This window comes from Aphelocoma coerulescens, chromosome 4 (assembly GCF_041296385.1).
Source record: "Aphelocoma coerulescens isolate FSJ_1873_10779 chromosome 4, UR_Acoe_1.0, whole genome shotgun sequence".
Classification (NCBI taxonomy): Eukaryota; Metazoa; Chordata; class Aves; order Passeriformes; family Corvidae; genus Aphelocoma; species Aphelocoma coerulescens.
In genome coordinates, this window is record NC_091017.1 from 72,716,273 (window position 1) to 72,730,239 (window position 13,967).

Here is a 13,967-nt window from a genome sequence, read left to right on the forward strand (position 1 = left end):
TAATACTTGGATGATCACGGGATGTGCTTTAGCAGCTCTTGTGATATTCATGAAAACAAGTGAACAGAATATTCTGCTCTATCAGTATGAGTTCATAATTTCTGAACAGTTTGATGAGTAAGGTGAAGAGGCTGTCATCTCAGAGGGAGACATGAGGAATATATTAATCCTTAGATACTGTGGGGAGTAAGAGGAAAAGAACTGAAAGCCAGCGGCTGCAGAAGAAAAAAAATGGTACAAACAACTGCTGAATGAATTGAGGTTGAATTCTGGAATTGATGGGCAGAGCACCCAAAGTCCACCACAGCTTCCCAGGGAGAGTGGTGGCTATAAAAAAAACCCCAAAACTAAACACCAAATCCAAAAACTAACAAACAAAAAGCAGGGATTTTCTTAATAAGGAAATTCAAGTTCATGAAAGAAATTATTTTATATAGCTCCTCTAACATCTTGAGGGAAATCTCAGACCTGTGCTTGTATGAAATGTGTTATGCCACTAGCGCTCTTAATGCTTTATTCAAACTATTTTCTTTATCTGGGCAAAGCGTGGATATTATTAACTATACTGGAGACAATCTGGTCTGGAAGCCTGTTGGGATAAATGTTGTGATACAATTACCTTAATATGTAGCCTAAATGTGTAAAAGTAAGAGAATAACATATTTAAGTAATGTATAAAGTATGTCACCACAAGAGAATGTGCAAATAGCCTTCAAAAGGAGCTCAAAAGTTCTGAAACAACACTCCAGGGAAGAAGATTTAGGAGAACGTAGATTAACTACAGATACTCATTTCTGGATGGTTTTCTTAATAGTTGCTGTTTTGAGAAAGCTGATAGATTCTTAAAAGCCAGTTTTAGATTTTAATGCACTATCAACTGTTTTCTTAAATTCCTTATGGTCTCAAAATTACACCCATGAAACATCAGCTATGTTTACCAAAATATTTTCAAATTTAGATGAGGGTTGCAACACAGGGAGATAGTTCAAAGAAAGAAGTGTGTATCTAGTGTTGACAGTTTTGCAAAATGATGTGAATATGCATTCAGAATTTTCACTGTAACTGAAAAAAATAGATTTTTACTCTTCCAAAAAAAAAACCCCACCCCAAACCCCAGCCCTGTCATTATAACACATTTTGACTTTAAAAATAGCATTTGTTCTTGTGCTTTAAAACAGAAAGTATCAAGCCTTTTTAGTGGAGCAATTTATTCTATCAACATTGAAAACAAATGTTGAGAAAGAAAACTCTGTTGGGTTCCCATCTTCTTGTTAAGTTTCTGTGCAGAAAATAGATCCTGTGAACCTGTGACTTTTAATGCCCTGCAAGAGTGCAAAGAATAACAAGAAAAGCTTAACCAAAAAACCAATAACCTGAGTTCATTGTTGTATCATGGTAATTGCATAATAAATACTGTAAATGTGACAATTTAATAAGTGAGTAAAAGAAATGGTCAGATCACTGAGAACACAGGGATTGCCCGGCCCCCACCCCAGACCTGCCCATGGTGCTGCCTCCTGTGTGACATCCCTGCCCTCACCCACCAGGGGCTGGTTTGGGAACACCCAGAGGTAAAGCCACGAGACCCCACCTGGAGTTACTGAGTCCAGCTCTGGGGCCTCACAGTGAGAAGTCTGGGGATCTGTTAGAGCGAGTCCAGAGGAGGCCACAAAGATGCTCAGAGGGCTGGAGCATCTCTGCTATGGAGAGAGGATGGAAGAGCACCTTCCATAACCTAAAGGGAGTGACATGAGAGCTGGAGAGGGGCTTTTGACAAGGGCATGGAGAGACAGGACAAGGGGGAAGGGCTTCACACTGACAGAGGGCAGGGTTAGATCAGATATTAGGAAGAAATTCTTTACTGTGAGGCTCTGGCACAGGTTGCCCAGAGAAGCTGTGGATGCCCCATCCCTGGAAATGGGCAAGGCCAGGTTGGATGGGGATTGGAGCAACCTGGTCTGGTGGAAGGTGTCCCTGCCCATGTGGAACTGGGTGATCTTTAAGGTCCTTTCCAACCCAAACCATTCTATGATTTTATGATAACTGGATGTGCAGACGACAGGATAAATGCAGCTGTCTGAGAGGCAGCACTTCACACACGGCATGACAGAGATTTAGCAGAAATGCTGGTACTTTTGGAGAAACTGTGGTCTATCAAGACCTCTGACAACGTGGGAGGTGCTTGCTTTGAGTCAGACTAGCAGACTAGTGCAGTAGACACATTTTAATTTGCTTTTAATTGAGTAACTTAAGATCTTCAATAATTCCAGTTTCCAAGAAAAGAATGAGGCAACTCTAGTCTTGAAGTACTTCATGAAATAATTATTGAACCAGGTCGGACCATAAAGTGCTCTCTGGATGAAACAGAAAGCAAAACCAGGCCAACTATGTACGGTATTTCTAATATTTCCAGCCTTCAGATATTTCCAGAGTATGGAATTCCAACCTGATACAGCTTCTGTGTTGCACTCAGTGATATACAGATATAGATTTATGGCTATATAGATTTTTTTTTCCCCCTGGAAACCAGGCTGGTGCTCCCTTTGACTCCCATGGACTTAGGTCCCTGCACTCATCTGGGAAGGAAGAAGGTGTATTAAAAGAAAATGTACACTAGGATTGAGTGACTGGTACCAGATAAAACAGTAGTAATGGGCATTTTTGACCACTGGAATGGCTCACAGATGTTTAGCATAGAAATGTTGTCATTTGGGTGATAAGATAAAAATGCCCTGGTATGTTTGATTATAATACTTAACCTTACACATTTTAGAGCAGACTAGATATACATATCTCCATGTATGCAGTCTTAATATCAGGGATAAATTTGGGTAATTATAGCTCATAATTTGTCTCATTGCAGCTATTTTTGAAAGTTAAATAATTGCTGATAGAAGGGCGTGGTAATTTATGGCAAGAGAAAATGCTCTCGCCTCATCTTCTGTCGAGGGTGGTGGGTGTAATTCTGAAGCTGGTCCTGTTTGCTGCTTCTCTAAAATATGCACTGCTGCTATCTGTAGGCACGTTTTGGGGACGGAAAAGATTCACAGCAATGTGGGTATTTTCTTAGTAAATGAAATTATCACCATGCAGAATGCTTGTAAAATATTTAGATAAATGGTTGTCTGTAAGTGGGGATATGTGGGTATGTTTTCTAAATAAAGATACTTAATTTTGAAAGAAAATAACATAATAAATTCCTGGTTGCTAATATTATGCCAGAGAATAGATTTGTTTTTTAAACTGATCTAGGTTGCCACAGCTAGGGGAAGCAGCAGCTTATTTAAGTAGTAAGCTGTTTTTAAGGAACCATGTCTGTTTATTAACTTAACGATGTTCAACAAATAGTTAGATTGAAATGTGGATATTGCCTTTGAGAAGATGAATGTCATGAGAAGGAGCTGATGGGATTACAACTTCGAGTATGTTCCTGTTTATGTATTCAATGTATTATTAAATGTCATTTGTTTAAGAAAGAATTAAGTTAATAATGGATCTAGTATAAACAAATATTGTTTTTATATCACTTAGGCTCTATTTGATTTTTGTTTCATGACAGCAGTTCAGAATTAAGATTCCATTATTTATTAGCTAGAAAGAAGGACGGGAAACAACATGTTGTGTTTACCTAGGAAATCCATGGAGGTTGAAGAAGTGGCTAAACATTATGGATGTAAAATATGAAATGAAGGTATGAAAGTATGAAAGTACGCTTCCAGGAAATGCTGGATGTCTTGCTATAAAAGAAATATTTGGAAGATCTGACAAGACATCAATCATGTGAAGATGCCCAGAAAGCACCATATATCTGGCATTATAGAGGATTAAAACTAATTTAGGACAGCCTTCCAGTGCAGTTGGTATGCCATAGTTAGCCTGGAGACATCAAGTACTAAGGAGTTTCAGGAACTAATAATTGTGAACTTTAATGAACAGGATCTCAGTATTTTAAATTCTTCATTTAGGACATGATTCAGAGCTGTGTAGGAATAACCCAACACAGGCAGTGGACACTGAGGATGTGCCTAAGTGTGTTCTTCCCAGTAGTAAAGCCTTTGCCATAAGAGATGCTCTTCCTCCCTGAGGAAGGAAGGACTTCTCCAGCACCTTTACAGAAGGTTGGGAAAGCTCTTCTCACTGCATTTCTCAGTAGGGGAAAATATCCATGCAGGAAAACACTTTATCATGTGTAAAGCGTAAGACATTCAAATTCAGTGGGATTCGTTGTTTTCCCAAGTTCAAGCAAGTTCTTTAAATTTAGAGTTATTCAGCAGGCACAAAATTATGACAAGCAGGGTCAGTCTATCAGGTAAGGCTTGCTTTGTGTATTTAATTACATTTTCTGTCATCCTAAATGTACTAAAAATCTTTGCATACTCAGTAATGACTGCTGAAGTGTGAGTAGTTAAGGAAATAATTTGGTGTAAATATTCCCCTATGTAGATAATATGCTTTTATTACTCTTAACACCAAAATCAGCATCATACTTGAAGGAATAAATTACAAAACAAGGAGAAGTCTAGAAAGTAACTATTATGGATACGGTAGGGGATTCTCTAGCCACCACTTCATTATGGGGTTTGTTGTTTTTTTTTTTTTTTTGTTACTTTTGGCTGTGCTTTATAAAACATGTTTATAGACTATGTCAGCAATGTTCTTCCTCAGTTGCTGTTGCAAAGACTATTTTCGTAGTTTATCACAAAATGCCAGATTTGCTCAGCATGTAATTTAATCTTATGCTTGGAAGCATCCACATTACTTGGTTATCATGAAATTATTCTTTAATAAAAATGTATGCTTTGTGATCTATATTTTATTAATTTGGTGAGTCAGTTTATCGATTGTTGCAGATGCCATGAATGTATAATTTGTCACAGTTATTGGTTGCCTGTCAGCAGTTCGTAGCGTCACAGTGTTCTTGGCTCTTGGGGCACCTTAGGAAAAAACCTCACTTGATCTGCAAAAGAAAAGCTTTCTCCTGTAAATTATCATCAAGACTTGGGTTGATACCGGGTTTATCACTTCACAGCATGTATTATCGTGTGTTAGCTAAACTCCGTGAATATATTCATAACATGGCCTGCTCAGGCAAGGGCTTTGAGCAAATACAATTTAGTGATTTTAAATGTTGGGGGTGAGGTCAGAAGGAGCACAGCATTAGAAATGGGAGGCGCAGACTTTGTCACTAATTTAGTTCACACTGAACTTAGGCATTATTAGGGTCACTAGACTGGAAAAACAGAAGAAAATTCTGGGGTATTTTTATCCCCCTCTTCTACAGTAGATAGTTTTCTGCTGTAATATAAAGCAGTGATAAGTTTTGTTGATTGAAAAGTTTATTTTCAAGAATGAGTGTTAATTAATTTGAATTTTGAAAAAAGGCTGTGTATTCCATATATTTTAGTAAAGCAGGTATTTATACCCACAACTGTTTGGCTTGAATAAGAAACTTTAGTAAGAATTTCACAATGGTGATCCAGATTTTAGCTTTGCATGCTGGAGTGGAGCTGTGTGGTTGAAACATCTGCTGGTTTCATTTTGTTATTTTTAAAGGCTGGTTCTGCATCCTGGGAGCTTGTTGAAGGCATGCACAGAGCTTGTGTGCCATGTCAAAACCAGTGGCTGAGCTCAGATTTGGGCTGGAGTAGGTATTGTGGTTTATATCCCCTCATCTTTTTGGATTCTCTAAAATATTACTCTCTGGTGCTTCACAGCGATCGGTGATTTAGGCAAGGGCATCCTTCCACACGGAGTAGAACAAGTTCCCTGGGGATTCCCCAAGTTTTTGGTCTCTACAATTAATACACAATGGGGGGGGACTATATAAAAAAATCCGGGAGAAGGCCCTGCCCAAAATAAGAAGGGCCGAGGGAAGTTAAAAGGGGGGAGCGAGAGGGAGGGAGAAGAGAGAAATCAGGAAAAAAACAAGAAAGAAAAAGGGTGGGGAAAAGAAGGCGGGGTGGGGAAGGAAAAAATAGAGGAAAAAGGGAGGAAAATAATTAATCGCGGGGGGGCGGGCGAGGAGCGGGCAGAGCCGCGCCGCTCCCCGCCCCCGCCGCTCCCGGCCGCCGCCGCCTAATGAGCTGCGCGGTGATTGGCCGGGCGCCGGCGGCGGGCGGCCGCCATTGGCTGCGGGCGCGGCGCTCTCCGCCCCCATTGGTCCGCTCGCCTGCCCCGTATTTTCAGCAGCGGCGGCGGCGGTGGCGGCGGATTCCGGTGTGGAGCCGGCGGCGGGATGCAAGGTGGGCGTGTGGGCGGATGGATGGAGGGCGGGATGGGTGGATGGATGCTCGGTACCCGCGCGGTGCGCCCGTCCCTGCGCACCGTCCGGAGGCACAATGGTTGATTTTTCTTTTCTTTTTTTTTTTTTTTTTAATAATTATTTTTGCACCGCACCCCCGGCGGCCGCTGGGCGGGGGCTGCGCCAGCGCAGCGCCGGGGGCAGCGCCGGCCGCATCCCGCCCGCTGCTCGGGGGATGCGGCTCTTTGTGCCGGGGGCAGCGGGAGTTTTCCCGGGCAGCGCCGCCGGGAAGGCGAGGGGATGGATCCCGGGTGGGCTGTGGTATTCCCGGCACCGGGGGTGCCCCGGGACCGCGCTGCGGGTGCGGGGTCCCCGCCGCCCGTCCCGGCGCTGCGCTGAACTTGGCGAGCGCCGAATTGGCGCTGCGGGTGTCTCCGGTTGGGAAATCGAGGTTTGCGTGTGCTGAATTGCGGAAAGTAAATGGGAATCGGCTGGGGGATGCTGTCAGATCCCAGCGGAAAACCTGGGATTCTTCCCATAAGTTATTTCTGTGGATTTGGCAAATATTAAATAACTCCCCTTCAGTTAATTGGAAATCGGTGTGGTTATGTGCGGTTATCTGAACATACTTTGTTTGGTTTGAGTTTAAAATAACGAATATGAAGTTAAACACTCTTCATTTTTATCTTGCCTTGTAAATCTGTTATATGTTTCAGGGACGAATTTAGCTCTGTTACTTTGCAACGTATCTCCCCTCTTTTTCATGAGGTGTTTTACAGTCAACTGTATTTATTATATTTCTTCTGTATATTTAGCATCTTACGAAAACTGCATCCATGTTTCTAACTTCTGAGTTTCCTGGTGGTTTTCATGGCAAAAGTTATTTCTGATGGAGATATGTTTTCAGACAGAGAAATCTGCTGGCAGATTTTGCAACTTTTGTTTCTGTGGCATTTTTCTCTGCATAAGGCTGCAGTTAGGACAGGGTTCTGTGCTTTTTGTGCCTTGTGGTAGTTATCTGGGAATTTAAGTACACTGTGAGCATCCTCAGCTGGAGATGGTACTAGAAGCTGTAGAATATTTGCATGATCATTTCTGTGACGTGTGAAAAGTGGAAATTTTGGGTAGAAATAACTGATTATGGCCATTCAGAAATCAGTGCCTGAATGTTTTTTTCAAATAAAGTTGAGTTTTAAGTGAAACGTTAAATTCACTGAATGTTTAAGGTGCGTTATGTAGAATTTGGGTTAAAATCAGTGGTTCTGTTGGTGAAGTCAGTGTGATTTACACCTGCGTGTGTGATTAACTCCTTGCTGTGCATTGCAGAGGCAGAAGGATGCTTGTGGGGCCAGGTCTGTTGCTAGGCCTGAAACTTAATTTTTTTGTTGCTAGCCTGAAGCTGTAATAATCAATACAGGCTTTTACATGGGGTGATGGAAGAATTTCAGTCTGGCCTTACCAAGCAGGAGCAGCCCCTGCTCCTTTGGGGTATGGGAAGTGGCCAGAGGAGCTGCACTGCCCCAGGCTCGTGTGTCCTTGCCTCTTGCCTGATCACCCATGGGTGCCCAAGCATCCTGACAGCCAACAGGGACCATGCAGGGGGATCCTCGATTGGAAAGAGGATGATGAGTAGGACCGGCACCTGTTGCACCACTGGTGATTTGTCATCTCCCAGGGAAAAACCGTGCACCTGCAGTTCTGTGATCATCTACCCAAATAGTCTGAAATGAGAGATCCCTAGGGAGATTTACTTGAGTTTATCAGTGTGTTATAACGAAGTGATTGTGATTGAGTAGGTGAGGAATTCAGATAGGTATATATAAATAATAATTATTATTATGATTAAATAAATGCTATTTATACAAGTGATCTGTACTTTTAAAATGAAGCCAGGTACAGTTCAGTAACTGCTGATTGAAAGTAGAAATACCCATTTGTACATTTTGTGGCACTTTGATTTCGTTACATAATGGCATGCATAATTTTCATACATTACATAAACTTTTTTCCGAGCATCCTGAGAAAACAGACAAAATAAGGTCTACGTCTGTTTGATACTAAGTGGGACTTTTTTAGCCTAAGTAGCAAATTCTGGTTTCTAATAGTGTGTAAACAAACTGCAGCCAGGCTGGCAGGCGTTGCCTGCTTGTGGCGGTAACAGAAATATGAAAGATGACGTGAGCACTGCAGAACTGAATTACCCTCCTTGCCTCCTGCTTGTTTTCTCACCCCAGCAGGTGAGGGAGAGCAGATGAAGGCTTTGCTTTCCTTTTGGCACAGTATTGGATTGGTTCTCCAGGTGGAAATCCTGTGACCCCATAGAGCTGGAGAAAACCTTGTTGTTACTTAGTCTAAATGTTGCTAAGTGTAGACTTAATATCTAAAGGAGATGCGTGTTACTAAAAAATATCTTTTCCAATTATAAATAGATAATAAACTCTTATTAAATATTTTTCTGAATAATTGAACATAAAAAAAGTCAGGTTAGAAAAAGTGAAACCCTGTTTGTTGGATTTTTGGGGTTGTATTTTTTCCTAATTGTATGAGCTGGATAGCAGTTAAACTTCAGTATGCACAAGGAGATTCACGTAGATGAAATGAATTTGCTAAACATAGATTACTGGAGGTTTGGCGTCAGTAATACAGATAAAGCATACATTCATTACAAAACAGTCTCTGAATTTCTTATTTTACCTACTTGTGGGTCTGAAACAATCGAAGTTTTAGCAGGTGCTGTCTAGTTGTTTTGTAGCTGGTTTTTGTTTGCTTGTTTTCGCTTTGATCTTGTTGGATGGAGAGAGGACATTTCCTTGGTGAAATGTGAGGGATTACTGAGTCTTCATGGTGGTAGTTTCTGTCTGATAGTGATGTGACTTATGGTAGCACTTTTCCCTGATAGCAGCAATGTTTATTTCAAAAGTATAATTTTCATATTTAAACACATGCAGTGCTAGATTGGAAAACTTTTAATGACAATTGCATGACATGTTTGTTTTTAAATGGTTATGTTGAATGACGGCAGAAAAATTAATTTGTAGTTTTTAAAGATCTGTGATTTTTATATCTGTTATTTAACAGAGCTGTAATGTTATCACTGAGTGCTGCCAGTTGGGTATAAAGTGCAATGTGTAACATTTCCTGGTAGTAGAGTTGCTCTAAGTGGAGAAATAATTTAAGCGGTACAAGGATTTTTATAGCTCTCTTGTCACAATTAACTGTTTTGATGAAATATGAATTTACACAACATCTGCCTTTTGGGGCTGACGTTCCCATTGGAGGCTGCTCGCTTCCCAAACCAGCAGCGTCCTGTCTGGAGCCTTGTGGTAGGGCAGGATGGGCTGGAGACTGCCTGGTGGACCAGAGAGAGTGGCAGTGTAGAGATTCACTAGGTGTATCTCCTTGGGAAACTCTGTCAGGAAATGCTGCTGGTGGCTGTGAGTGTGAAACCTTTCGGTTTCACTTTCGCAGGGGACCTTGCTTTGGCACAGCGAGGTCCCTGACCTGCAGCTGGCTCGTCCCATTCTCGCTCCTGCAGTCCCTGCTCATCCCCCTAATTCCTGTGCCTGTGTGTAGGCAAAAAACATGGTGTGTGTGGCCCATTGGGGGGTGGGGTTTGGGGTCTGGCACACAGTATTATAGTTGATTATGGAGGGAACAGCACTCTATTTTCTGAAGCTTGGAGTGAGATGGGGGGATCCAGCTGGACCTTGCAGCATCAAAGCAATGGGTTGTCTCTTTGAGACCCTCCTGCTCTACATCCTTGTTGTGGTCACCCCCTTACAGGAGGACTTCAGGCCGAGGGGAAGAGCTGGCATTTTATATGGTTACTCCTATCAAATTTGTCTTTTCAAAGGCCACTGTGTCTTTTACTGTTTTATTTTCCTGCACCATGTGGTGGAGGGTGCCTCTCGCCACTCCTGACTAAACTCAGAGATGGTCGTTAATGTCTAACTGCTAAAATGTTTGTGTGCATCCCAGGAAAGGTAAGTTCACAGGAGGGTAAAGTAGCCTAAGAGACACTGATGCTCCTCCTAAGTAAGGGCTGGCTTGGGAGGAGAGCTCAGAAGGTGCTTTTGGAAAGATGCAGTTTCCCATTATGGGCCAACTTGGGGCACAATGAAAAATGGGCATAATGATGAGAGACTGTGGAAAAATGTTAGAAATAATTCTGTACCACTTCTCCCAGTTTTCAAACATGGCCTGTCTTGACTGGTAAACATTCCAGACCAGTGCCGTCCCTCAGAAAAGAAACTGTGCAAGTGTAAGGTCTTGGCCTGGCACGGCGGGATGGGCAATATTCAGTACGCAGAAATGGTTCTGAAACATTGACACCAAGCACTGTTGGCACAACATCCTGCAAATTTTGAGGCACAATATTAAGAAACGAGTACTCAAACTAGAGGTTGTTCAACTTGGAAAGTCTGGCATGTCATTCTCTTGGGCTGTGTAAGCGATCTCAGTCCTTGCTGCTATTTTTGCTGTCATTCAGGGCAAAATAATTGAGGTTGTTCATCAAGCAAGCTGTGGTGTTGTGAAGACAGCAGCAGACTGTGCTGTGTGCTACCTTTACATTCACATTTTAGAAGATGAAGTAAAAATAGTACCAAGTGTCATATCATGGTGAAACCGTCCAGCAAAATCTCCTGGTTCTTGTACAGATATTTAGTCCAGCCTTCTGCTGCTGCTACCTGAGGCTTTGCTTCTAATTGATTTCTTATTCAATAATTGCAAATTATTACAATTGCTCAGTCAGAGTGAAAAATTATGTGTAACAGGTTGCTGTTATAGTGGAGATCAATCATGTTACCTTAGAGCTAGTTTAACGTGGTGAAGAAAAGGGCCCAGACTAGTTAATTGTCTCTTCTTTGGGTTATCCCTCTATAAAATGAGGACAATCGTCATTATAAAAGGTGCTTTAGTACTCACTAAATATTTCTGAAGCACTTAGGAATCGTAGTTAAAAAAATAATTACCTAGTAAATTGTCTACTTAATAAAATATAAAAATAAAAGATGTAGAATATATTAGGCTTCATAATCATTTAAATAGATGCATGTAGTTTATTTACCTTCTCAGTGAGAACTAACAACCATTGAAAGCAAATAGGTCTTTAGGAAAACTGTATTGGCAAAATGAGATTATTTAAATTAAGATTTCCAGTTCACTAGCTTAAGTTACTTCTACATTTATGATTTAGGCTCTGATTTAAATCATACTTTGTACTGTTAGTGTTCAAAATTTATCATCAACATTGAAGCTGTGAACACAAAAGATGTTCTTGGCAAGACTTGTGGAATGCAATGTCAGTATATTTCTCTGGAATACTAAAAATTTAGAAAACAAAACCTTTCTCATGACTCTTAGAACTTTTGATGTGTGTGGGGGGAAAACCTTGACAAGATAAGCTGCAAACGGTAGTATTTTAGTCAACAGACTAATGGGTGGCTGTTCCAGTGGCCTGAAAGGGGCCAAGGGCAGAGTGGAGGTACTGCTGACACATGGCTCTGTGGTCATTGATGTTTTTAGAAGGGAAAGAATATTTGTAAAGATTTTATTGAATAAATAGCATCAATCTCTTCATCAAATATAAAAGGACTGGTAATGTTTGCTGTTGTTTTTGTTGATTAGGAGAAATACCAAGAAAAATTGTTCTGCATTAGCAGCAGAAATACTGCGGAGTGGAAAGGACTTCCTAGAGCTTTTTATTCATTTATTGTTCTGCTGAGCAATTAGAGAAACAAAATCTCTTTACACCATTTTTACACTTGACAGATTGGCATTTGTTTTTCTCTGTTTAAAAAACCCCCAACAAGCTGAGATTTTCTTCAGTAAGGAAGGAAGTTTAGACCAAAGTTTCCAGAATTTGTGACTCTTATTCTTGTGTTACCACAGCTGGGAATACGAAGGGGAAGGTGTGGGCTTCATGTGAAAGTTGTGGGGAGCCTTGTAAGCTGTGCAAGGCTGTAAATCCTCAAAACCACCTCTGCCTCTCAGCAGTTTTCCATGGATCCTGGTGCAGCCAGGGTGCAGTGTGGTCTCAGGGGTGGGGGAGCCATAGGTGGTGCTCAGGTGGGTGCATTGAGAACATGGTGCACTTACCTCTCTTGCTTGATCTCTTTCAGATGATCAAAGACAATGGACTGCTCACTCTTTTCATAGGACCCATATATGCTCAAGGTTTTTCCAGAATTAAATGCCTGTGAAATCAGGAGCAGAAGAATGGCTCTGGGCATGGACTTACTAGCCCTTCACTTGCCTTTAGGAAGTGTTGTAAACAGGGATCTGATTTGCATTCGTTAAGAAGTGGCAATTTCAGCTTTAAATAATGATGCTTTAAATTGTGATTTGCATTTGTATCTTTTAAGGAGTAAATACCAGATTGCATACGTAGTTTTGTACCTTCCTTTTTTCATTCTTCCTCAGAATATCTTGGAATAGAATAACCTCTAAGTTGTTACTGTGGCTTATCGGCACCGCATTTTGAAACCCGAGTTCAATAATCATATTTCCTGTCCTCTCAAAAAAAAAAAAAAAAAAAAAAAAAAAAAAAGGAAAGAAATCCATTATTTGCTGAATTGTTCAAAAATGTTGTTTGGATCATTTTGTGTGTACCCACTTCAGTGACCAGAATGTCAATGGAAGCTTTGTTTAAATCTTTTTCTTTATTTTTTTTCCTTCCAATCCCACCCACACATACACCTGTTCATCTAAGTCTTTTGGGCCAGATATCAGTTTATTTGGTTGGGCTTTACGGCTTTTTTTTCCTCCCTCCTGCTTCATTCAGTTAACTGCTTGTTGTCAGTTCTGGCACATCTCCTTGTTTTCTGTGTGCTGCCCATGGAAAAAAGGCTTGTTTCCAAAAGCAAAGAGGTAATCTGGCTCGGAGTTAGATTAACTGTTGCAGTAGCTCATGATAAACATCTGTTGCAATACTCCCAGATGAGAACATTGCTTTCAAAACTGTTTACTGCACATTTTGAACTGTTCACTTTACTTGTGGTTTTATTTTTTCCCCCTCCAATTACTAAATTCTTTTGAAAGGACATAAATCCGTAGAGTCCATCTTGGAGACTGTGTTTATTTTGTGATACAGACAAGGAAATGTGGTTACTGAGTTACTGTTCATGTTGTGGAGCCCCGAATATTTCTGACTGGAGCACAGAAGCGTGTGCATTCCTTAATAAAATCCAACTGCAGAGCAGGCCCCTGGGAGTGCTGCTGTGTGTCCGTGCTCTGCCTGTGGTGGATGTTTTCCTCCTGCTCTGAGTTTGGCAAGATAAGGCTGGTGGGAAGTGGAGTTTAGCTTGGATCTGAAACCAAGGGTGGGTGTGTGGTTGGGAGGGTTTGGCCAACTGGGCTTGGGACTTTGCCATTGAGGAAACATTCTGCTATTTGTTTGGAATAATTTTAAAATTTTGTTTGTTTGTCTTATACATTTTTTAAAAAAGTTTTTTAATTCTAGATTAAATGGATCACATAATGACAGTTTCTCCTGCAGTTGGCTTTTGAAGTTAGGTCTGCCAGCAGCCATTTACTGCTGTAGCTGAGGATCAGCCAGCAAACAAAGCAAGCTTTGGTAGGTTTTCCCAAAACATCAACAACCTTCTTCCCCACCCCACCCAAACCACAAAACCAAACCAATCTTGGTGTCTCTGGGAAAATAACATTGGAAAACAGTATGGAATACCTCAAATGGTGACTGTTTTCCAAAAAATCGTTTTTCTTT

General features: G+C 41.1%; 1 protein-coding gene across 5 annotated transcripts in view; it reads left to right on the forward strand.

Annotated features, from left to right (window-relative positions):
- The window catches only part of CTBP1 (C-terminal binding protein 1), a 235,757-nt gene that overhangs the window by 80,006 nt on the left and 141,784 nt on the right, over nt 1-13,967 (forward strand). The window contains exon 1 of one of the 5 annotated variants that reach the window (XM_069014667.1): nt 6,221-6,242. The exons of the other annotated variants lie outside the window; for them this stretch is intronic. Within the exon in view, the coding sequence (XP_068870768.1) occupies nt 6,236-6,242 (7 nt within the window). The 5' untranslated portion in view covers nt 6,221-6,235. Of the gene's footprint in view, nt 1-6,220; nt 6,243-13,967 lie in introns of those variants that run through there. 5 annotated transcript variants of the gene reach the window in all.